Genomic DNA, 24,173 nt, shown 5'->3' on the forward strand with positions numbered 1-24,173 from the left:
TCCATCACCAGTTGTCGCACCACCAGTTGTTGTTGCTCAACCAACTCCAGTTATGCAACCAACTTATTCAGTTCCACAACCACAACAACCAAAACCAGCAGCAGTTTATGTACCACATTATTCAACTCAACCACAAGCAGTAGTAGCACCACCAACACCAGCACCAGCACCAGTTGTTGTTCAACCAATTGTTAAAGAACCACCAAAACCAAAGGGTAGAGTTGAAATGGAATTTAAACCAAATATTGAAGATTTTAATCAATTATTTTTAATTAGAGAAATCGATTATTTCCTTCAAAAGATGGTTATTGTCGATGAAAAAGATCAACCATTTGGTGTACCAATTTATATTGATTGGGCATCAGTTATGGTTTATCCATCAGCAATTAAACAAAATACAATCATTAGAAATGTAAATCTTGCAATCTATCGTTTACTTCGTGATATTGTAGTAGCAGTAAAGATGGCATGCACAGATTTTGGTAATCGTGATAATGTTGTTGAATACCTTCGTTCAGTTACAATTCAAAATATGCAAGGTAGTTCAAGTTCATTGAAAAAGGTTGTCTATGAAGATGGTCATTTAATTGTTCAAACTATTTTCGAAGATTTTGGTAATTGTGGTCTCTATTTCGATTCAAAAGTGATTCAAGCACTTCAATCACGTCCATCAACACCAACTCCAAAGAAACCAGAAGCTATTGTTATCATTAAAGAAGAGGTCGACATTCGTTATCGTGCCCATAAGAGTGTTGTAAACAAAGATGGTCAACAATATACACCATCATGTGATGTAGAATGTGATTGGGCATCATTCTCTCATAAAGCTTATGAAGGTACAAACATTGAAAATAATATCATCTCCTTATCAAATAATATTTTCGTTGATCTTCATCAATCAATTCTTTCATTCAATAAAGATGAAATTGAAATTTTAATGAAAGAAATTACTCATATTAAATTTTCTCAAGCCACACCAGGTAAAACCATCTTTGATAAACGTACCACAACAATGGCTGATAATGGTGTCTTAACAATTACCACAACTTTTGAAGATAGAAATGAAGGTTTTAAAACTTTTAAAGAGAAACTTCGTCAATTATTTACTGCTCGTCTTTACAAAGTTCAAATTCGTGATACATTAGTACCAGCTCTCAAAGAAATGATTGATCTTGCCGTTAAAATTCAATATAAAGCAAACTTTTTAGATAATATTCCAGTTACACCATTTGCTGATTATTCAAGTAAAGTCATTTTCGATTGGCAAGTTGTTGATAAAGAATCATTAGAGAATCAAGTTAATTTCTATAAAGCACTCACTGATAACTTGAAAACCACTGCTACATTTGCAAAGGTATTGGATGGTGCAATTCGTGATATTTGTTCTTATGATGTTGGTAAAAATGAATTTGTCAATTGTACAACTTTTATTCTTCGTGATATTATCAGAGCTAAAGAAGAGGTTGTTAAAAATACAACACCATCAACTTGGGAATTCTCAGCATGTTTCCATGGTCCAGCTTTAAGTACAAATAAATCAACCTTAACAACTCTATTCAAAGAAACTTTATCAGTTGCCTTCCCATGTGCTATTCAAGATACATTCCCATTAATTGATGAATTAGTTGAAGATTTAGAAAGTTCAACAGGTAAGAAAGTACCAGTTGTAATTAATTATGATAGTTGGAGAAATGTTGAATCATTTAGAGATGATACCACATCTTATAAAAGTATTAAAGATATCGTTGTTAATGTACCAAGAAGAGGTTTAGGTGCAATTATGGATTTGGTTAAAGATGAAATCGTCAAAGAGGAATATAATAAAAAAGTTAATAAAATCATTATCGTTTGTGATCCATCTAATAAAGTTGAAGCATCACGTTCAAAAGATCCAAATGTACTTGGTAAATTAGTAAATGGTGAATTAACATTCACTCTTAATTTCAGAGATGCTAAATCTGGAACCACAAAATCATGGGATTATCAATTGGAATTAATGTTACAAACTCGTCCACTCAAGATTCAAAGAGCTATTAATAAAGCCAAGATGTCATTAGATGAAGTTACAAAGAAATTCTCTGCACTCATTGGTAAACAAGTACCAGTTTCAGTTGATTACAATGGTTTCATTAATGATAGTCATTTCATTGTAGATTTGGAAGAAGAAGTCTATACCAAGGTTATTTCATCATTTGCTCATCTTTTAACCAAAGGTTGGATTGATAATGGTCCAGCTGCTGAACTTTTAACTTATGATACCGTTAAGAAATCAATTCAAAATCAAATGACCAACTTGAAATTTGTTATCAATTGCGCATCATCTCAAAAAGAAAATTATGAATTTAGTTTCAATGGTACTGAATTCATTGCTGGTTTAAATTTAAATTCAGCATGTAAAGTAGAATTAAAAGAATGGAGATTAGAAATGGAAAGAATGTTCAAACTTCGTGATCTTAGACTTCGTGAAGAAATTGCAGTTAGAGTTGATTTATCACAATCAAAGAAAGCCATCGATGCTGTCATTGGTAGACCAGTTCAACTTGAAATCGATTGGGAATCACTCATTAGAAATGCAGATTTCCTTTGTAATCTCAATGATTATTGTAAAGTTATTCATGTTTTCTCTGAAGATATCTCAATGGAATTATCAACTAAATATGGTTTTGGTAGATGTGTAGAATATACTGAAATCCAAGCATTCGTTCAAAATAATCTCTCAAAAATTGTAATCTGTGCTGGTAATTCATTATCAGGTGTTGATATCTCTTATGATAAATCTTCAAAAACCATCAAAGTTTCCGTTGGAATTAAAGTACTTTATAAACAAATTCAAGCAAATACCAATAATTATGAATCCTATGGTAGACAAATTGAAAATGTTATGGGCTTACGTATGATGATGATTCAAGGTTATATTAAACGTAATAATCCACCAGCCATTGAAGATGCTAAATCACGTTTAAGAGAAGCCGTTGAAATGGATGTTAGTTTAGAAATTGAATGGTCTTCAATCATTGATCATCCATCATTTAATAAGATTGTTGAATTTGTTCCAGTATTAAAGAATATCGTTTCATTATCAGCCCAACTCAATCCATTAGTTAAATTATGTCGTGAAAATTTCGAAGCTAAAGCTCAACTTAAAGCAGTACGTAATTATACAATCATTGTTGATGGTAGTAGTCGTGTCGATGAAGGTGAATTTGATACCAATAAATTTGGTGTTGACTGGGCTAAAGTATCATGGAAAGCTCCACCAGCTCGTGATCATATCGTAGTTACCGTCAATCTCGAATCAATCATTAAAACTTCACCACATGACCTTTCAATTGAAGATAAAATCGAATTCCTTGTCACTCCAGATAAGGCAATTGAACGTTTCAATAGAAAAGAAGATTTAGAAAATCGTGAACATGATAGACGTATGGCAGAACGTCGTCATAATGAACAAATGCGTGCTGATGAAAGATTAGCTGATGCTGCTCGTGATAGAAATAGAGAATTAGAAAGATTAAATAGAAATTTAACAAGAAGATATTAAAAATAATAAAAAAAAATAAAAAAAAATAAAAATAAAAATAAATAAAGTATTTATATAATTTTAAAAAAAGTTTTTATTTTTTTATTTTTTTATTTTATTCTAAAATTAAATTATTTGCGTTAAGTATAAAATCACTTTTTTTAAATAATAATTTTATTGGTGAAGATTGTGGTGTTGATTTAATTTTTTTAATATTTTTAGCACTCAACAATAAAAAATAATCTTCCCTATTTGTTGCATTTGCAAATTCTTTAAAAAATTGTTTAATAATTTGATAATTGCCAATTGTCATAATCATATTTAAATCATAAATAATTCTAAATACTTCATAAAGTTCTTGTTTTGATTTTACATATTTATCATCATCATCACCATTACCACCACTATCACCATTACCATCAGCATCACTATCATCATTACCATCAGCATTGACAATTTTCCTATTATAATAATTTGGTGAAATTAGTTTTGTTAAACTACCATCAATAACTTTTGATTCAATTAATTTACAATGAAAATAATTATTTAAAATTAATGAATAATCAATTGAAATTTCAATTCCATTTGAAATTAAATAATTTATAACATATTGAAATAAATAATTTGAATTATAATTATCTAATGAATAAATTAAATGATTTAATGAAAAACTATAAAAAGTATAACCTAAATTATTTATCATAAATGTTGCTGTACTTGTATCAATACAATATTCACAATTTAAATTACCAATACTATTGAAATGAATGAATTTAATTATTTCTAAATCTTTAGTTTTTAAACAATTTCTACCAATTTTAATTGAATCCCAAATAAAATAATCTTTATAATTATAATAAAAATATTTTAAAACATTTAGATTTGTAAATGTAACTTTTGATTTAATTAATTGTATTTTATTTTTATTTATATATTCATTAATTGAACCAATAATTAATTCAGCATGTTCTGGTATTTTAAAATTTTTTGAATCAAATTCACTTTTAATTATAAATTTTAAATAATTTCTAATAAATCCATTTGCACCTAATTGAATTAATTGATTTAAAAATTCAATTTTCTTTTCAATTGATATTATAATTCTTCCTTCGCCATTATTATCATTTAATAATTTATTTATTAAATTTATATTAACTTGATCAAAAAAATAAATATCTTTTAATTTAAATTTATCAAATGTTGGATTAAATGAAAATATTTTTGAATTATTTGTATTATATTTTATGATATTTTCAATTAAATAAGAATCTGCATAATAATGTGAAATTAGAATTGAAGATTTAATAATTTCAGTTGTTGATGATAAATGTTCAATTAAATGAAATTCTTTATAAGTTCTAACGAAATTAACAATTTGATTAAACTTATTCTCTGGTTGAATATGATTATTAAAATATAAAAAATCAAATAAAAAAACTCTTTTAATTTCTCTTTCTAAATTAAAATCTTTAAAATTTATATTTGTAAAATTACCAAAACTACATTCAATTGGATAATTTTTAATAGTATTATTAAATTTTGGTTTTGATATTAAATTTGTTAATAATAATTTACCATGTTCTAAAAAATTATTTTCACCTAATATTATCTTTGATGATTTATTATATTTAATTAAATCAATTTCTTTTAAAATATATAAATTATAATTAAATTTATTATTATTATTTTCATTTTCATTATTATTATTATAATTAATTAAATATTGAATCTTTTTTAATATTAAACTATTTTTTTTAATTTGATCAATTGATGAAACTGTTAATGAAAATATTGAAACTTTAATAAATTCTAAATAATCTTGAAATTTAATTTTATTATTATTAATTGTTGAGTCATCAAAATGATTGAATAACATTGAATATTTATGAGAATCAAAGAATAGTGGTATATTTAAATCATAAAGTTTTTTAAATAGATTGAATGGTAATTTTAATAAATTTTGAAAATAATAATATGGTACATTCAATCTATTATAGGTACTTGGATATTCAATTTTTGGTATATTAAATTTTAAATCTTCCAATAGGTATTGAATAGCATTTGAACGATTTTCAGATTTTAAAGAGTAGATTAATGATTTCCATGGATTTTTAATAGCAATATCAAGTTTTAAATGCACAAATTTTATTATATCCATATTACCATACAACAATGCAATCTCTAATAAACCACCTTCACAACCACCATTATCCGCCGTACCATCTTTATCACCAACTGACATTGATAATTGGTTTTTTAAACTTCCACTAATTGGTGTGGTTAAATCATTAATAGATTCTTGATAAACTATTTTTAAAAAATCAAAATTTTCACTATGAATTGATAATGCAATTAAACTAATACCTTTTTTAATATTAACAGATTGTGTTGTTTTATATTTTGATAATAGTAAATTATTTATTGTTTCTTTTATTGTCATTGTTAATGATGATGGTGTTGGATATTCATGTAATAATTTTGTATTATTAATTAATTGATTTAAATTTGTTTTATAAAATTGTTTTAAAACTTTTATAAAATTTTCATTATTATTTATATTATTTGATTGAATTAAGTTTATACAATTTATTAAATTTTCAAATGTGAATCCTGTGAAAACTGTATTCATTTGAATTTTATATAAAAGTAATTGATAATGTTTATTAATTATAATCCAATCGAATGATGCTTGTTTGAAATTTAATACTTCTGTGAATTTAGAATTTTGACTACTATTTGTTATTTGTTCATTTATTAAATAAACATAATTAAATATTAATCTTGAAATATAAATATTCTTAAAAACTAATTTATACAATTTATAAATTTTAAAATCATTTATATTATTATCATTATTATTATTAATATTATTATTACTATTATTTATTTCCATTAAAAAATTATTATTATTTTTTTTTTTTATTTGATTTGTTGTGTGGGTGTTTGGGAGTAATTGCGATGGTTATTTTTTGAAAAAAAAAAAAAAAAAAAAAAAAGATATTTTCAAAAAAAAAAAAATATATTTTTCTAATAAATTTTAAAAATAGTTATTTATTTTAAAAATTGAATATCTGTTCTATTTTTTATTTCCTTTTTGGTTTCTATTTTATTTTTTTTTTTTTTTACAATTTTTTTTTTTTTTTTTTTTTTTTTAATTTTAGTTTTTTTAATTTTTTAGGTTTTTTTTTTTTTTTTTTTTTTATTATAGATAATAAAAAAAAAAAATAATAATAATTATAGTAATCAAAAATATTCAAACTATATTAATTTAAATTAATATTCTTAAAGAATAGTGTTTCATTTTTTATTCCAACTTTTTATTTTTTTATTTTTTTTTTAAAAATTTTTTTTTTTTTTTTTTGATTTTTAATTTTTAATTTTTTTTTTCAAACTAATTTTTTATTTTTTCATAAATATATAAAAAATAATAATAATAATAATAATATAATAATAATATAATAATATATAAAGAAATATAACCAATAATATACATTAAAAAAACAATATATAAACAATAAACAATTAAAATAAAAAAAAAAAATTAAAATGACAAATACCAATAACTACGATGAAGAAAAAGATGAAGATGGAGAAAATGATGACTTATTAAATTATATTATAAATGGATTAATATTTGATATTGATAAATTAGAAAAAGAGATTATTGAATTACAAGAAACTAAAACATCCACAACTCCAGCTTCAACAACACCAACTTCAACAACACCAAGATCAAAATCCTCATCGGACTTACAACAATCAGAATCCCACCAACAACAACAACAACAACCACAAAATAAATCACAAACACCAAACTATAAAGAAGAATTAAATAATGTTACAAATTTAATAATACAAGAATTTGAACAATCTAAAATTTCATCATTAGCAACCAATAATAATATTAATAATAATAAGAGGATAACAATACCTGATAATCATTCAAATAATCCTGATAAACTATTAGAAATTCAATTAATTAATAAAATATTTGATATAAGTAAAGCATTTGATGGTAAATCAAATAATTTAGTCTCCTCTTTTCAAAATTGTACAAATAATAATAATAATAATAATAATAACACTGACAACAACAACAATAACAATATTTCAAATAATAATAATAATAACAATGTTCCGACATTACAACCACTATCTTTTAATAATAGAAATAATTTAGTAAATGGTAATATTAGTAGCAGCAGTAGTAGTAATAGTAGTAATAATAATATTGGTAGTAGTAATAGTAACAATGTAACAATAGGTAGTTTAAGGGATTTGAATAAAATTCAACCACAAAGTTTAAATGAATTTGGTGAATGGAAATCATTAATTGATGAAGAATTATCAGATCTCTATACATTGGTTAAAGAATTAAAACGTAAAATACCTTCAAATACTAGAACAACAAGTTCTAATAATATAACTGATTCTCCTGTGGTATGTTTATTTTTTTTTTTTTTTTTTTTTTTTTCCAGAAATAATAATCATTCATACTAACTATATTTCTTTTTTCTTTTTTTTAATAAAAAAATAGTCTAAAGGTAGAAATAAAGATTTATATTTGTATAATAATACTTTTACAAACATTTTACAATTAAAAAATGTAAACATTATTTATATTTCCAATAATAATCTTTTAATAATATTATTTAATTAACATTTTTATTTTATTTTTTTAATTATAGGATTTAGTATCAATGATCCAAAGTCCAATGTTCAAAGATAATGAATATAATAAACATAATATTGGTAGTGATTCATATAGTAGTAATAATAATAGTAATAATAATTTATCAAATCTTAAAGATGATGGAACCTCAACAAATACAGCGGGTGGTGGTTCACCAAATAAAAAGAGTGTAAAACAATTAGTATTATTATTTTCCCCATAAAATGTAAACATAATAAAACAAAAGATAAAAATAAAAACAAAAGGAAAGCTATTTATTAAATTATTTTTATTTTTATTTTTATTTATTTGATTACTTTGATTTTTTTTTATTTTTTTTTTTTTTATTATTGTTTTATTTTATTTTATTTTTTTTTTATTTTTTTTTTTATTTTTTTTAATAATTAGATATAGTTATTTTTTTAAAAGATTGGAATGTATTGATTCATTTTTTGTTTCATATTTTGACTAATACATTCAGCAATCCAAACTATATTTCTAATTTCTTGTTCTCTTAATTTAATGTAAGCGTAAAAGACACCATAACCATATTGATCTTCAAAAGCCATACGATTTAAGTGAACTTCATGTTCAAAGAATGAGTCTTCCAATGATTTCTCGTTGTTGACACCATCAGAGAAGAAATTACGATAGGTAGAGTAAACTTCGAGGATACCTCTAACTTGATCAACGTCTTCAGCTTTACCAAGTTTGCTAGTACCTTCTGGGTATAAAAGACCTAAGGATGGGTAAAGTTTTTCACGATCATCCTTTGAGAGTTCAGTTGCACCAAAACTATTGATTGTGATATTGATTGATCTACGATCTGCTTCAAACTTTAAAATATCACTCATGATCAATTCAGTTTGACCACCGAGATATTTGCAATAGTTGTAAAAATCTTCTAAATAAGCTTTATATAAAGTATTTCTAATAATTTCAATATTCATTTCATCTAAATCTTCTTCTGATAAACAACCTTGAATGTATGGTGCTATAAAATTTTGAAAATTAAATATTAATAACAATTTGATTTAATTAAAATTTTATATAAAACCATATGGTGGTTGATCTAACTTACCTAATGGTGTATCAATTAAAACATTATTATAAAGGTCAGCGACATTATGAACGACAGAGAGAGTGGCCATTGACTTGAATAAACCTAATGGGTGACATTTATCGACCAATTCAGAGATATCTCTTTCGTGGAGAGTACCAGTGATTAATAAAACGACGTTATCAATCATATAACCATATGAAATGAAATCCATAAAAGTTGAAAGTGGTTCGACTGCTTGATTTCTAATGTGGTTGAATTCACTTACTAATTTACCTGTTGCTTTCTCTGCAATGGTGGTTGTATGAATTGGTGATGGTTCACCTGCAAGGAAATCACCATAATCTGTTGAAATGAAATGCATTTTCATATCTAAAAAGAAAATAAAAAAAAAAAAAAAAAAAAAAAAAACAAATAATTATTTTATTTAATTTTATGTCATATTATATTATATTATTTTATTTATATAGTTTTATATTTTTAAAAAATATATAAGAATTCGTTAGTTTTTATTTTTATTTTTATTTTTTTTTAAAAAATTTTTATTTATTTTTTATTTATTTTTTTATTTCCCAGTCACACCACCACACAATAATATTTTTTTTTTTTTAATGCGAGAAAGAAAAAAAAAAAAAAAAAAAAAAAAAAAAAAAAACAAATAATATGAATAAAATTATAATAGTTTACCTTCTAAATTATCGCATTGACATAAATTATTGTAATCGGCTCTTGAGAGGATACCTTTTTTGAAACCTCTTAAGATAGCTTCTAAATAACCATCATCTTTATTGAAAGTGAATAAACCACCATGTTTTCTACCACCAAATAAACCCATCTTTTAATGTTTATATATATATGTTGTTGTTTTTGTTTGTATGAATTAAAGTTATTTATTGCTTTTTTCTCTTTCTATAATAATAATAATGTACAATTTTAATAAATATACAATATTATTCTTTTTAAACTATATAAAAAAAAAAAAACTTTAATTTAGAAAAAAAAAAAAAAAAGTCCCTAATAAAAAAAAAAAAATAATAAAAATAACGCAAAAAGTTTTTTTTTTTTTTTTTAAATTTTTTTTTTAATTTTTTTTTTTCTCCCAGGCAAAATAGTTTTTTGATTTTTTTTTTTTTTTTTTTTTTTTAAAAAAAAGTTTAAAAAAAAACTGAAAATATAAAAAAGTCCCAGACCAGTTTAAACAATCGATTTATTAATTAAAAAAAAAAAAAAAAAAAAAAATGAAAAAAAAAAAAAAAAAAAAAAAAATGAAAATGAAATTGAAAATGAACACTTTCGTTTAAAACTTTTTTTTATTTTTAATAATTCTAATAGTATTATTATTATTACTAATTTATTTTAATATTACATTTATTCACTAAATAAATAAATAAGTAAATGAATAAATAAATGAATGAATAAATAAAAAATATATAAATATATTTGTTTTTTATTTTTTATTTTTTTTATTTTTTATTTTTTTTTTGACATATTTTTTTGTTTTAAAATAAATAATTTTTTTTTTTTCCTGGTGTTTTTTTTTTACTATCTGTTTTTAATCATAAAAAAGATGGTTTGTTAGATGTATAGAATAGGACTGGTTTTAATAATTCTAAATAAATGATTGACAATGAAATATTTGATAATGATTAAAAATAAACTCTTTATTTATTTATTTTTTTAAATTTAAATTTAAAAAAAAAAAAAATCTAAAATTCTTTTTTAATTTAATTCTATTATCGATATTTATGTTTGGATTATATCAATTCAATAAATATATTAGTATCATAATTTTTTAATTAATAATTTACTTATTTGAGAAGAAAAAAAAAAAAAAAAAAAAAAAAAAAGAAAAAATTAAAAAAACTGAATGGTTACACATTTTTTTTAAATATTATTTTTTACTCTCGAATTAATATGAGATTTTGCGGTTATGAATAATAAATTTATCATTCGAAAATGTTAATGCTAAAAAAGCCTCTAAAAAATCAATATTTGATCATTGAAATAAAAAAAAATTTAAAAATAAATGAACTGGTATAAAAAAAATTTTTTCAGAAAAAAAAATTGGTGAGGAAAAAAAAAAAAAAAAAAAATAAAAATAAATTAAATTAGGTAAAATTAAAATCAAATTAATAAACGTGTTCATTATTTTTTTAGTTTTCATAAAAAAATTTAATACAAATAAAATTAAAATAAATAATGAATAAAAAAAATTGGTGGGAAAATAAAGATTTTAAAAAGCAAAAAAAAAAAAAAAAAAAAAAAAAAAAAAAAAAAAAAAAAAAAAAAAAAAAAAAAAAAAAGGCACTTTGAAATTTGATATGGTATAATGTTTAAAAAAAGGGGAGGGGGTGAAAAAAAGAAAAAAAAAAGGGGAAAAAGTAAAGGTGAAAAATTTATAAAAAAAAAAAAATAAAAATTCCACATTAATTATGAAAATTCCACAATAAAATTTTAACTCAATTTAATAAAAATGCCTCAATTAATAATAATGTTTTAAATTTCAGATGTATCATTCATCCATATTATGTTTCTGAAACCAATAAATTCCCTTCTGATGATCCTCTTGATATAGCCATCAACCTTCCAGATTGTTATGAATATAGTATACAAGTTTGAATGATAATTTTTTGATCACTTTTAACCTAACCAAAAAACATAACACCATAAACAAATATATTTTTAAAATAATTACACCAAATTAATATATGTATTATTATTATTTTTTTTTTTTCTTTTTAATTTTTTTTTTTTATTCGTAATTTTTTTTTTTATATCAGTTCAATATATCATTTTAGACATTTTTTTGATGATTAATTAAATAATAAAAATAATGAAATATATTGGAATAATATTATTAATAATAAATTTGATTACAAGTTTATTAATTATTTAAAAATCTTAGTGAGTGCATTCGACTTTACATTTATTTAAAGTACTCTACATTGTGGAATTACTGGTAATCCCAATGGACAAATAAATGAAAAATCTTTTTGATTTTTATAGCAATCAAGCAAACATTGATAACTTTGTCCATTTACAGCATTTAAAATTGAAAGTAATGGGATCATCACTAAAATAACTATTAAAATTTTTAACATGTTTATTTTTTTATTTTTAATATTTATCTTTTTTTTATAAAAAACTATTAATATATATATTTTTAAAATATTCCTATAAATTTATTTATTTTTACCTTTTTAAATTAATAAAAAATGAAAGTGACTGTTCAAATTTTAAAAAATTTTATTATTTTTTAAATAAAGTTTATTTTTAGAATTTCCTTTTATAAATATTAAAAAATTTGTTCCAATTCAATCCATTTCTAATTTTTCGTTCCATATAGTTGGCAGAGGGAAAGCATTTTGAGTAATTAAACAGAAGCGAATAATAATTTAAATTATAAATAAATAAAAAATAAACAAAAAATAAAATAATAATCCCGAGTTAAACTATTTTCTTTATCTAAATAAAAAAAATTATAGAAAATAGTTTAGTTTGGGATTATTATTTATAAAAAAAACACACACATAAATGTATCATTTTAAATAATTTTTTGATGATTAATTAAATAATAAAAATATCTTCTAATTTTTTTATTATTCAATTAGAAAAAAATTAGAAGATACTAAAAAAATATTTTAAAATATTTTTTTGTGGAAAAGTAATAATAATATTATTATTGAAATCAAGTTTATTAATTATTGAATATCAAAATAAGGTTTTTATGAGCATTGATCATTACATTTATTCATTATTTCCTTACATCTTTGACTAAATGGTCTTCCCTTTGGACATTCCTTTCTAACATTTGTTTTTTTATAACAATTAGTTAAACAGGCATCAAGTTGTCCATTAACAGCATTTAAATTTGAAAGTAATGAGATTATCACTAAGATGGCTATTAAAAATTTTAACATGATTATTTTTTATTTTTTTACCTTTTATCTTTTTTTTTTAAAAAAACTATTAATATATGTCCCATGCCAAAATTACCATATTAATTTCAGCAGCTATATTAATTTTGGCATGGGACTTATGTCTGCCAAAATTACCGTATTAATTTCAGCAGCCATATTAATTTCAGCATGTACATAGCTGCCAAAATTAATATGGTAATTTTGGCATAGAAAAAAAAAAAAAGTCAAAGTCATTTAATTAATAATCATCTCAAATATAAACAAAATTTTAGTACTAAAATTATTATTATTATTATTTTTATTATAATAATTATAATAATAAAAAAAAAAAAAAAAAAAATTTTCATATTATTTTATTTATATCTTTTATTTATTTTTATCTTTTTATTTTTATTATTAATTTTATAATTTATTTTCATTTCTTTTTTTTTTAGTTGATATATTTTTTTATTATTCATTTATGTCCACGGCTCACAAAAAAAAAAATTAAAAATAAAAAAAAAAATTAAAAATAAAAAAAAAAAAAAAAAAAAAAAATTAAAATAATTTTTTTTTTTTAATTTTTTATTTTAATTATTGACTCTTCTACTTTCTCTTTTGTTACTAACAGATGAAGTTTCGTTTGAAAATCTTTTGGTAAAATCAGCATCAGATTGTAATTGATTAGCTCTTTTTTTACCCGTTTTGTTTTTGTTTGATTGAGTTGTGATTCCACCATTATTGGAAGTTGTTGCAGCTTCATGTGTTGATCTAACTTCGGTGGTAGAGTGCTCGATTGCTTTTTCAACTAGGTCATCTGTTGATTTTCTTTTGGTTATTTCGATATCCCTTTGCAATTTATTTTACTTGTCTCCGCCTCTCTAAATTCAACATTTACTTTGTACTTCAAATCATTTTTATCAATAGTAACTTCGTTAAATAATACACCAAATTCATCACTTTGATTGAATTCAACATCTTTAAATTCCAAAAAAGCGACATCTTCGGGTGGAAAAATAAAAAAATAAAAAAAAAAAATACTTTTTAATTTTTTTAATTTTTTTTTTATATTTTTTTTTTTAATTTTTTTTTTTTATTTTATTTTTTAAAGTTTCGAACAATTATATATAAAAAAAAAGTAAAAGATATCCCTTCGGTCAATTAAATAATAGTAATATTAATAATAATAATAATAATAATAATAATAATAATAATAACAATAATATAATAATAATAATAATAATAATAATAATAATAATAATAATAATAATAATAATAATAATAATAATAATAATAATAATAATAATAATAATAAATAACTTAAATATACAAAAAAAAAATAAAAAAATAAAAAAATAAAAAAAATAAAAAAAAAAAAATAGAATGAAATGAAATAAAATAAAATAAAAAAAAGAAATACAGAATTTCTTTAAAGAAACTTATTTCGAAATTGTTTAAACAATCATACAGTTTAAAATTAAATAAATTGTTTTAAACCACCACTTTTTTTGAACACATGAAAATAAATAAGAAATAAAAATAAAAAGATAAAAAAAGATTTTTTTTTTTTTTTTATTTTATAATTATTCTTGTCATCAGTATTGTTACTGTAATTAATCCCATGAGTTTTTTTTTATTATTTTTAATTCTTTTATATTTGAGATGATTATTAATTAAATGACTTTGAGTTTTTTTTTTATTTTTCTATGCCCAAAATTACCATATTAATTTCGGCAGCCATATTAATTTCAGCCTAAAATAGTTGGTCTGTGCATGCCAAAATTAATATGGCTGCTGAAATTAATGTGGTAATTCTAGCAGACATAAGTCCCATGCCAAAATTACCATATTAATTTCAGCAGCCATATTAATTTTGGCATGGGACAAATATATATTAATATTTTTTTTTTTTCTATAGTTTATAATAAATATATATTTTTTACCTTTTTAAATTATATTTCAATTTTTTTATAATTAAATAAATAAAAAATAGTAGCTAGAAAGAAAATAAAAAAAAAAATTAAAAAAAAAAAAAATCACCAATCAACGCCTCACAAAATTACTTTTCACGGATTTATCCCATCAACAATGTATCTTTTAAATTATAAAATAAAATATATTAAAATTATTAAAAATATAAAAAAAAAAAAATAATTAAAATTGTAAAATTAACCAATTAAATATAAGTCAATTTTACACATTATACAACTCATAAATATCTTGTTAATACTAATAATTTATTTAATTTTTTTGATATGTTCTAAACAGAACACAATAATAATAATTCAAAAATAATTAATAATAATTCAAAATATAGTTTTGTTTTCAACTCTCTCACAATAATTAGTTATAATACGTATATTATAGAAAATAATAAATATTTATTTTATTGTATTTTAAATTAAATTTAATTTCCAAAAAAAAAAAAATAAAAAAAAAAATAAAAAAAAAAAAAAAAAATTATTTAATTAATTTTAATTTCACAATAATTTTCACACAATAGATATTAGATACCAGATATTAAAATGTCACATATAAAATTACCTCATAAAAATAATAATACAAATTTAAAATAAATATAAAATAATATAATAATGAAATTTAATTTAGATCCAACCCTATCGGCTGAAGGTTGGAGTTGATAACAGATTTGAGCTTGCTCAAATCTGAGGACTATAAAAAGAAATTAAGTTTCTAATCCAACCTCAGTAATAAAAAAGATACAACATAATAAAAACGCGATAGGGCTATGGTCTTTAATTAATTTGTGTACATTTATTCCTTAAAAAATTAATAGTTTATTTTACTACTAATAATAATAATAAATTCAGTAATAATAAAATAACAATTCAAAATCAACAATAATAAATTATCAAACTTTATTAAATAATTTATTTTAAGAATGTCAACTAATAATAATAAAAATAACAATAATAATAACAATAATGAAGATATTGATAATAATGAACTTCAACAACAAGATAATGAACAACAACAACAACAAGAACAACCTCCACCACAGGTTTCAGTATTTAATGAACAACAACGTCAAATAAAAGAACAACAACAGGTAATAGATTAACAGAATCAACTACTTCAGCAACATATCCAATTAATGAGTCAACAATCACAACAACAACCAAATAATCACTCAACACCACCATCGTCACCTAATGTAACAATACCAATAACCTCAGCAACAATAATCAACACAATGAAGAAATCATTAGGAAAAACTAACATGATGACACCGACCACCAGTTGTTATAGTTTACCAGCTGACTGTTTTCGAATTTTAAAAAATTTTATTATTTTTAAATTTAGTTTATTTTTAGAATTTCCTTTTATAAACACTAAAAAAATTATTTCAATTCAATCCATTTAGAGGCTGGAACTAGTAGTGTAAGGAAGAGCATTTAACAGAACATTTATATATAAGTAAGCTACATTGTGTAGTTACTGGAGTTCCAAATACACATTTAAATGGATAATCCACTGCTTCTTTAATGCAATTTTCCATACATAGAAGATTTTTTCCATTTGCAACATCAAAAATTGAAAGCAATGAGATCACCACTAAAATAACCATTAAAAATTTTAACATTTTTTAAAATTTATCTTTTTATAAAAAAATTAAATATATATTTTTAAATTATTTCTGATATATTTATTTATTTTTTATCTTTTTTAAATTATAATGCAATTATTTAATAATAAAATGAATAAAAATTAGTATCCTTTTTATATAAAAAAATTAAATTATAAAAAAATTTTATCCTTTTAATAAAAAAAAAAAAAAAAAAAAAACAATTAAAAATGTAAAATTGACCAAATAAAGCAATGTATGTAAGAGTTGGTGAATGAAAGGTGAGGCACATATGATATAAATTTTATTTTTTTTAGTTATAATTTAATTTTATTTTCCCCAGTAAACCATTTGGCAAAAACTGTAACAGATAAGGTCTATCTTTATAATTATTATTGAATTTATTCTATATTTATTATTATATCTAAAATAATCTTGAGTAATTGAGCCGAAGCTAATAATAATTTTTATTAAAAATAATTGATAAATTTTTTTTTGTTTTGTTTAAATTAAAAAAAAATAAACAAATAAATAAATAATAAAATAATAATCCCGAATTAAACCATTCTCTTTATTTAAATAAAACAAATAAAGAAAATAGTTTAATTTGGGATTATTATTAAAAAAAACACACACACACACATAAATTTATCATTTTAGACAATTCTTTATTATGATTTATTAAATAAAAAAAATAATGGAATTTATCTATTAATAAGAGATAAATTCCACATACTAAAAAAATATTTTAAAATATTTTTTTGGGGAAAAGTAATAAAATAATATTATTGATAACAAGTTTATTAATAATTAAATTTCAAAAAAAAGGTTATTCAAAGCATTGATTTCTACAATTATTTAATATAGTCTTTTGGGCTTAATGATTTTCCTTTTGAACATTCTCTTAATATAATTGGGTTTTTATAAAAACAATAATCCAAACAGGCGGTATTTTGTCCATTTACAGCATTTAAATTTGTAAGTAATGAGATTATCACTAAAATGGCTATTTAAAATTTTAACATGATTATTTTTAATTTTTTATCTTTTTATTTTATATATTAATGTATAATAATATTTTTTTTTTTTTTTTTAAAGTTTTTAATAAATATTTATTTTTTGCCTTTATAAATTATACTTCAATTTTTATAAAAAAATAAAATAAAATAAAAACTTAAATTTTATTCAAATTTTATAATTTTAATTTTTTTTTTTTTTTTCTTTTTTTTATATAAAAGGTACAGTTGATAGAGTGGTGATAAAAAATTTTGTTAGGCGATAGTTTGTTTTAGATTTAGTTCCCACTCTCACCACACACCATTTTTAATTTTTTATTTTTTTTTTTTTTATTTTTTATTTTTTGCGAAATTATAATTTAATTTTATTTTCCCCATAAAAATTATTCGTTTTTTGGATTTGGTTGGCAAGAACTGAATATGAAATAATAATAATACTAATAATAGTATTATGATTATTTATTATTATTTATTATTATTTATTATTGTAATTATTATAATTAGTATAATCATTCCTTTTAGAACTTGGGTAATATCTATCAAGAATACATTGCAATTCATATTTATTTTCTGAAAATATGAAAAATAAAAATAAAATAATGAAGCTACGGACAAACCAGTGCCACATTAAATTACTTTTCATACCAGGCCAAACTCAACCACACATTTTTCATATAATTAATATGAAATATTCACTATTATTTTTATTATTTCATTTATTTTCCCCTATAAACACGGAAAAAAAATTAAATCTTTTACTATTTTTAGAGAAATAATACTAATTTCTCACATTTTAAGGAAAGATATTAAAATTTAATGAAATTTATAACAAACTAATATCAATCATCATAAAATAATAAAAAGAATCTAGCCACAATAAAAATATAATTATATTTATTAAAAATTTAATAAAACTTCATAATACAATTTATAATAAACAAAATATCACATATTAATAACTTTAATAAAATGATAAAAAATAATCGTTGTGTAATAAATATTTATATAGAATTTAGTAATTTTAATAAATAAATGATAAATAGATCGAATTAAATTGATCTTATTTATAAAGTTGAAGATGGTCTAACATCTGGTAAATTTAAAAAGTAACCATTTACAGATGGTTTAGCAGTATTTGTAGCACGAATATTGTAAATGTATGTCCAATATACATCTGGAATCTTTATACCAACTCTATCGAAACTTTCCCAACTTCCACCAGTATTCATAAAATTGACGAGTTTTAAAAATAAATGAGTACCATCAAAGTAGTATTGTTTGCCATTACCTTGTTTAACTGCAAGTGCAGATGTTGTCTTTGTAATAGTGTATGTATATTGATTAGAATAATCATACTCACTTGTAATTGTAAAAGTTGTACCAGTTGGATATGGTATAGCTAAAAAAATATATTCACCAAATGCAATTTGAGCTGTCCATATCCTTAAATAATTTGGTGTACCAATTGTGAAATAAGCATACCAACCCATATTTGAAACACCAGTAATACCAGCTTTAAAAAAATAAAAAAATAAAAAATAAAAAAAAAAGTATTATTAATATAACAATTATTATTATCATTTTTAATATTGGTTTATAAAACTATTAAACTTACGATTTCTAGTTAATAATGTTTTTCTTTCATCATTTATACCACTACCAAATAAACTAATTGAACCAATGTATGAATCTGGGTCTTGTTCAAGTTCACGTTCCATAAAACCTGGTACCCAAAATTCAATATTAGCAAGACCTTTAGTACCTTTATTACAAACCCAAACATTCCATTCTGTACTGAATAAACAAGAATCATCAAATTTCCACCATGATACATGAGAACCAACAATTTGTGGTATACCAGGTTTACCAGTGAATGAACTTGTTACTGAACCATCACCATCAAGGAAATTAAATAATCTACTACTACCAGAATTTGCAACATCTTCATGTCCAATGATTTGAGATTGTGGTACATTTTGAAATGTAATATTTTTAGTTGCTGAAATAAATTGTGGTTTAAATACATCACTAAATGTAGTAGCTGTAATAACAACATTATCTTCATCACGTTTAGTTGCAGCTGTTGAATGAATAAAATTTCTAAAAATAGTATTTGAAATTATGGTTTGAACATAAAAATCATAGAAACGGAAACCTTGTCTTGTTGTCTCTGAATTTTTAGTTAAAATATTACCAGATTGACCATTAACAAGTGCATTATGTAACCAAACGTTACCAAAAAGTGATACAGGACGTGTATTATCATGTGATTCATAACCTACAATCTCTATATTTTCACCCCAATATCCAACACCTAAATTTGATAAAAATATCTTTGTATTATTTAATCTATCAAAAACAACATTATTTTCATTTTTTACACCATTTACATATGTAGTTCTACCTAATCTACCTGAATTATAAATTAACATTCCATTTGCTTCATTAAATGTTAAATTACCACCAACATAAATTGATGCACTTTTTATTTTTTTAAAAAAAAAAAATAATGAATTAATTCATTAATTATAAAAATAATTTTAATAATAAATTAATAATAATTAATAAAAATAAATAATAGATAATTACCCATCTTCAAAGTAATAACCACTCGAGTGGGCTGTATTTCCTTGCCATTCTTTAATAGGATACTGCATTGGTATAATATTAAGAGTTCTATGATTACCTATTGGTTTTGGCTAAAAATTAAATAATGTTAGAATATTGAATAAAAAAAATAAAACTTTGAAAATAATTATTACATACTAAATTTGGGAAAGCAAAACCTGCCCAACCACCACTTGCAGCGTTTCCAATAAATGAATTCCATGAATTTGTAATGTAGAAACAAGAGGCTGCAGAGTCTGCTGGTTGAGTTAATTCACTACTTTGATAAAATGTTTCACCTAAGGTAATAATTAAAATTTTTTAAATTGGTTAGTTTATTTATATATATAATTAAAATTATTAGTAGATTAAAAGTAAATAAATACCAATTTGAGATGCACCAGCAGCAGGTTTACCAATTGTATGAACATATGCACCAAGATTAAATGAAATTCTATTATCAACTTCAACACCATCTTCTAAATAATAACAATGGCCAAATGCATCATAAGCAACTAAATTTAAATTTATAGAAATAATAATAATAATTTTAATAATTATATATATATTTAAATATTTATAATATAATTGAAAAAATATAAATAAATACCATTTCTTGTTAATGTAACATTATTGGTACCATGAATTGTATAACAACGATAATAACTATTAGTAACTGAACAATCAGAAATAAATGAATTATTTAGTGTACCACCTAAATGATAATGAAGTGGATAACGTGCTTTTACATTCTTTTGACCCATTCTTTTTAATTGAACACCAGCGAATTGCATTTCACCAGAAGATAGAATATGACCACCAAATGAAGTTGAAACAGATGAAGATTCATCACTTGAGAATACAATTCTTCTTGAAAGAAGTGCAACTTCACTTTGATATTCTTGAGAACCATATTTAAACCATTTAATTGGTTCAGTGAATTCAATTTTCTTACCTTCAATAGCTTTAATTGTCAAAATTTCATTTTGATTATCTAATTCATCTTTGTAAACTGATGTTGTAATTAAAACTTGTTGACCAACTTCCCAATTTACATTATCTTGAATCCAAATTACTCTATCGCCAGACCACACATTTGAAGCAAGTTTACTCCATGTATTATGATATTGTTTACCTTGAACTGAAATGAAACCACCAGAAGCAACAGCAATACCTTTCGATCCATAGAATTGAGCAATTGTATCTTGTAAAGTTTTTTCACCATGGAATATAATATTGATAAAGGAATTGTAACGACATAAACTTGTACCCATAATGAATTTACCTTGAACATATATATCTCTAATATTCATTGTGAAATTTTGATCATTGAATATTAATTCACTATTTACAGGTACAACAATTCTTGAGTAAATTTGAGTTTGTGAAATTGAAGAAGCAGATATTAAAACACGTTTACCAGCAGGTATTGTTATATTTTGATTTGGTGATGGTACAACACCATTTGGCCAAATGGTTGGATCATGCCAATTATATAAATCACTTGCAGTTAGATATGGACATTTTGTTAAATCCTGTAGGTCTAATGAAATTGGTGGTTTTGGAATTACAATTAATTCAGAATCTTTTGTTAATAAATCAGTTGGTGTTGTAATTGGTTTTGATGGAATTGTAATTTTCATATTTCTAAAATAAACACTTGATGCAGTTGGACCAGTTTCAGTTGCACGGTTTATACGGAGTACCATTATTGAATTACCAATATCAACTGTTGATCTAAATGTTAAAATCTTTGATTGATAACTTGTAGATGCGAAATTACCACTGAATTCATTGGTTGTATATAATGGTGTACGAATTTCCCATGGAAAGTATGCGATATCCTCTGGAATGTAAAAAGATAATACCATACTTTGATAATTATTATATTCTCCTAAAGCTTTACCAAGTTTAAAATCAAATGAAAATGTATAATCAACATTTGCCTTTATTGATGGTGATTTATTTTTTGCGATTAAATAATTATATGTTGGTCCCCATACACCATAATTTAATGAAAATTCACTTGAATCTGTACTACCTACAACATTTGAAATACTATTTGCACTAACATCCCATTCGGCAACAAATTCTAAATTTGATTTATCAAATTTAATATCTGTACTTGGTTGAATTGTTGAAAATGTACCATCTGCATTTACCTTTTTATTAATTATTATAAAAACAATTATTAATAAATAAATTAATAAAAATAAAATTAAAAATTAAATAATTACCTTTAAAATATTACACGATAAATAAATAAATATTATTAAAATTTTTAAAAAATGATTCTTTTTATAGATCTTCATTTTAAAAAATATTTGTTTTTGATGTTGTTTAATATTAAAATAAAATTAATGAAAATCCTTTTATATTCTTTTTTTTTATTTAAAAAAAAAAAATAAAAAAAAAAAATAAAAATATCTTGGCATTTATTTTTTCCACCAATTATAATAAAGAAATCAATGGAATTAATTTGGGTTTCTTAATTATCAGAAAGACATTGTGTAGGATTTTTAAATTATTTTATCAAATTCCCACCTTCCTTTTAAATCTTATATCAAATTCCCACCTTCCTTTTAAATTCTTATCAAACCAAACCGATGATATTTTTGAAAAAATTTGTTTTCTTCATATAAAACGGATCTTTTTTTGAAAAAAAAAAAATAAAAAATATAAAAATATAAAAATCTGTTTGTTGTTCAAATAAATCTTTTTTTTCAAAATAAAAAAAAAAAAAAAAAATTAAAAAAAATGAAAATAAAAATCATTTAATTTTTTAGATTTACGAATTAAAAAAAAAAAAAAAAAAAAGCTTGGAATATTGTCAATATCTTTTTTATTATTTTTTTTTTTTTTTTAATTTTTTATTTTCAAGCCAGGAATTTTATTTATTTATAATATCTTTTTTAATAATTATTTAAAATTTCGATGAATATTATAAAATAGGTTAAATTAAAATTAATAAAGATTATTGTTGTGTGTCAGAGTTACCCATTTTTTTTTTTAAAAATAAAAATAAAAATAAAAAATTGTGTTCACACCACTACTTCTATTTCTTTTAACAATTTCATATGTAAATATAATATAATTTAAATTGATTCTGTCCCTGGAACATTTCAAAACTAATCGATGTTTCAACATTTAGATTCCCTAAAAATAAAAACACTTTTCATCAATTGAGTAGGATATTGATATATGTCATGTGGTGCATATTAATATCAGCCTAAAAATTGAAATTATCTTTTCTTTACCTTTTTCAAAAATTACTATTTTTTATATTTTATATTTTACAAATGATATTTTATTTTATTTTATTTTATTTTAAAATCATTCAAGCTTGCTGATATTTTTAAATGGGAATTATATATTGAAATTAGTGGGGAAAACAAAATAACCAGTTAAAAGATCCCTCCTGGGTAAAAAAAAAAAAAATATCAATTCTATTTTTAGAATTTTATGTATCCCAAAGAGAAAGTATATGTGTGAGGTAATAATTAAATTATTAAAAAACAATAAAGAATTAATTAAATATAATAGTTTTTTTAAATTACATAAAAAAAAAAAAGAATTGTTTGGGGTTTTAATTTAAAAAATTCTAAATCAAATAATTTTATTGTTTTATTTTTTTTTATTTTATTTTATTTTTTTGGAATATGTTCGCTCGTTACCGCAAATTTAAAAAAAGTAAATCATTTTTGTGCAACCCATTTTTCTAAAAAAAAAAAAAAAAAAAAAAAAAAAAAAAAAAGTTTCTTGAAAACCAAAATAAAAGAAAAAAATATTGGAAATTGAAAACTTCAAATAATC

General features: G+C 21.5%; 10 protein-coding genes across 10 annotated transcripts in view; 3 read left to right on the forward strand and 7 right to left on the reverse strand.

The window, feature by feature from the left end:
• Nucleotides 1-3,541, forward strand: part of DDB_G0273651 (hypothetical protein) — a gene marked incomplete at both ends in the record, with an annotated part of 4,886 nt that extends 1,345 nt beyond the window's left edge. Inside the window, one exon of the mRNA XM_639350.1 lies at nt 1-3,541. This exon is cut by the window's left edge and continues 887 nt beyond it. Coding sequence (XP_644442.1) covers nt 1-3,541 — 3,541 coding nt within the window.
• A 94-nt stretch (nt 3,542-3,635) lies between these two features.
• On the reverse strand, nt 3,636-6,413 carry DDB_G0273653 (hypothetical protein; the record flags this gene model as incomplete). Its single annotated transcript, XM_639351.1, has 1 exon — nt 3,636-6,413. One exon carries the CDS (start codon nt 6,411-6,413, stop codon nt 3,636-3,638), a length of 2,778 nt encoding a protein of 925 aa, XP_644443.1.
• A 653-nt stretch (nt 6,414-7,066) lies between these two features.
• Nucleotides 7,067-8,415, forward strand: DDB_G0273655 (hypothetical protein; the record flags this gene model as incomplete). Its single annotated transcript, XM_639352.1, has 3 exons — nt 7,067-7,960; nt 8,058-8,126; nt 8,209-8,415. The coding sequence occupies 3 exons, from the start codon at nt 7,067-7,069 to the stop codon at nt 8,413-8,415; spliced, it is 1,170 nt and encodes a 389-aa protein (XP_644444.1).
• A 199-nt stretch (nt 8,416-8,614) lies between these two features.
• vatD-2 (vacuolar ATPase subunit DVA41) lies at nt 8,615-10,087 on the reverse strand (the record flags this gene model as incomplete). The annotated part of the gene is made up of 3 exons (XM_639353.1): nt 8,615-9,186; nt 9,274-9,624; nt 9,940-10,087. The coding sequence occupies 3 exons, from the start codon at nt 10,085-10,087 to the stop codon at nt 8,615-8,617; spliced, it is 1,071 nt and encodes a 356-aa protein (XP_644445.1).
• A 2,095-nt stretch (nt 10,088-12,182) lies between these two features.
• DDB_G0273659 (hypothetical protein) lies at nt 12,183-12,353 on the reverse strand (the record flags this gene model as incomplete). Its single annotated transcript, XM_639354.1, has 1 exon — nt 12,183-12,353. One exon carries the CDS (start codon nt 12,351-12,353, stop codon nt 12,183-12,185), a length of 171 nt encoding a protein of 56 aa, XP_644446.1.
• A 624-nt stretch (nt 12,354-12,977) lies between these two features.
• On the reverse strand, nt 12,978-13,172 carry DDB_G0273661 (hypothetical protein; the record flags this gene model as incomplete). Its single annotated transcript, XM_639355.1, has 1 exon — nt 12,978-13,172. The coding sequence occupies one exon, from the start codon at nt 13,170-13,172 to the stop codon at nt 12,978-12,980; it is 195 nt and encodes a 64-aa protein (XP_644447.1).
• A 569-nt stretch (nt 13,173-13,741) lies between these two features.
• DDB_G0273663 (hypothetical protein) lies at nt 13,742-15,017 on the reverse strand (the record flags this gene model as incomplete). The annotated part of the gene is made up of 3 exons (XM_639356.1): nt 13,742-13,968; nt 14,019-14,129; nt 14,975-15,017. The coding sequence occupies 3 exons, from the start codon at nt 15,015-15,017 to the stop codon at nt 13,742-13,744; spliced, it is 381 nt and encodes a 126-aa protein (XP_644448.1).
• A 1,036-nt stretch (nt 15,018-16,053) lies between these two features.
• Nucleotides 16,054-16,233, forward strand: DDB_G0273665 (hypothetical protein; the record flags this gene model as incomplete). Its single annotated transcript, XM_639357.1, has 1 exon — nt 16,054-16,233. One exon carries the CDS (start codon nt 16,054-16,056, stop codon nt 16,231-16,233), a length of 180 nt encoding a protein of 59 aa, XP_644449.1.
• Nucleotides 16,234-16,298: 65 nt separating this feature from the next.
• On the reverse strand, nt 16,299-16,755 carry DDB_G0273667 (hypothetical protein; the record flags this gene model as incomplete). Its single annotated transcript, XM_639358.1, has 2 exons — nt 16,299-16,343; nt 16,612-16,755. 2 exons carry the CDS (start codon nt 16,753-16,755, stop codon nt 16,299-16,301), a joined length of 189 nt encoding a protein of 62 aa, XP_644450.1.
• A 2,062-nt stretch (nt 16,756-18,817) lies between these two features.
• comF-2 (hypothetical protein) lies at nt 18,818-22,672 on the reverse strand (the record flags this gene model as incomplete). The annotated part of the gene is made up of 7 exons (XM_639359.1): nt 18,818-19,266; nt 19,369-20,234; nt 20,343-20,452; nt 20,520-20,659; nt 20,747-20,875; nt 20,971-22,522; nt 22,598-22,672. 7 exons carry the CDS (start codon nt 22,670-22,672, stop codon nt 18,818-18,820), a joined length of 3,321 nt encoding a protein of 1,106 aa, XP_644451.1.
• Nucleotides 22,673-24,173: the final 1,501 nt, after the last annotated feature.

This window comes from Dictyostelium discoideum, assembly GCF_000004695.1.
Source record: "Dictyostelium discoideum AX4 chromosome 2 chromosome, whole genome shotgun sequence".
NCBI classification, from domain to species: domain Eukaryota; phylum Evosea; class Eumycetozoa; order Dictyosteliales; family Dictyosteliaceae; genus Dictyostelium; species Dictyostelium discoideum.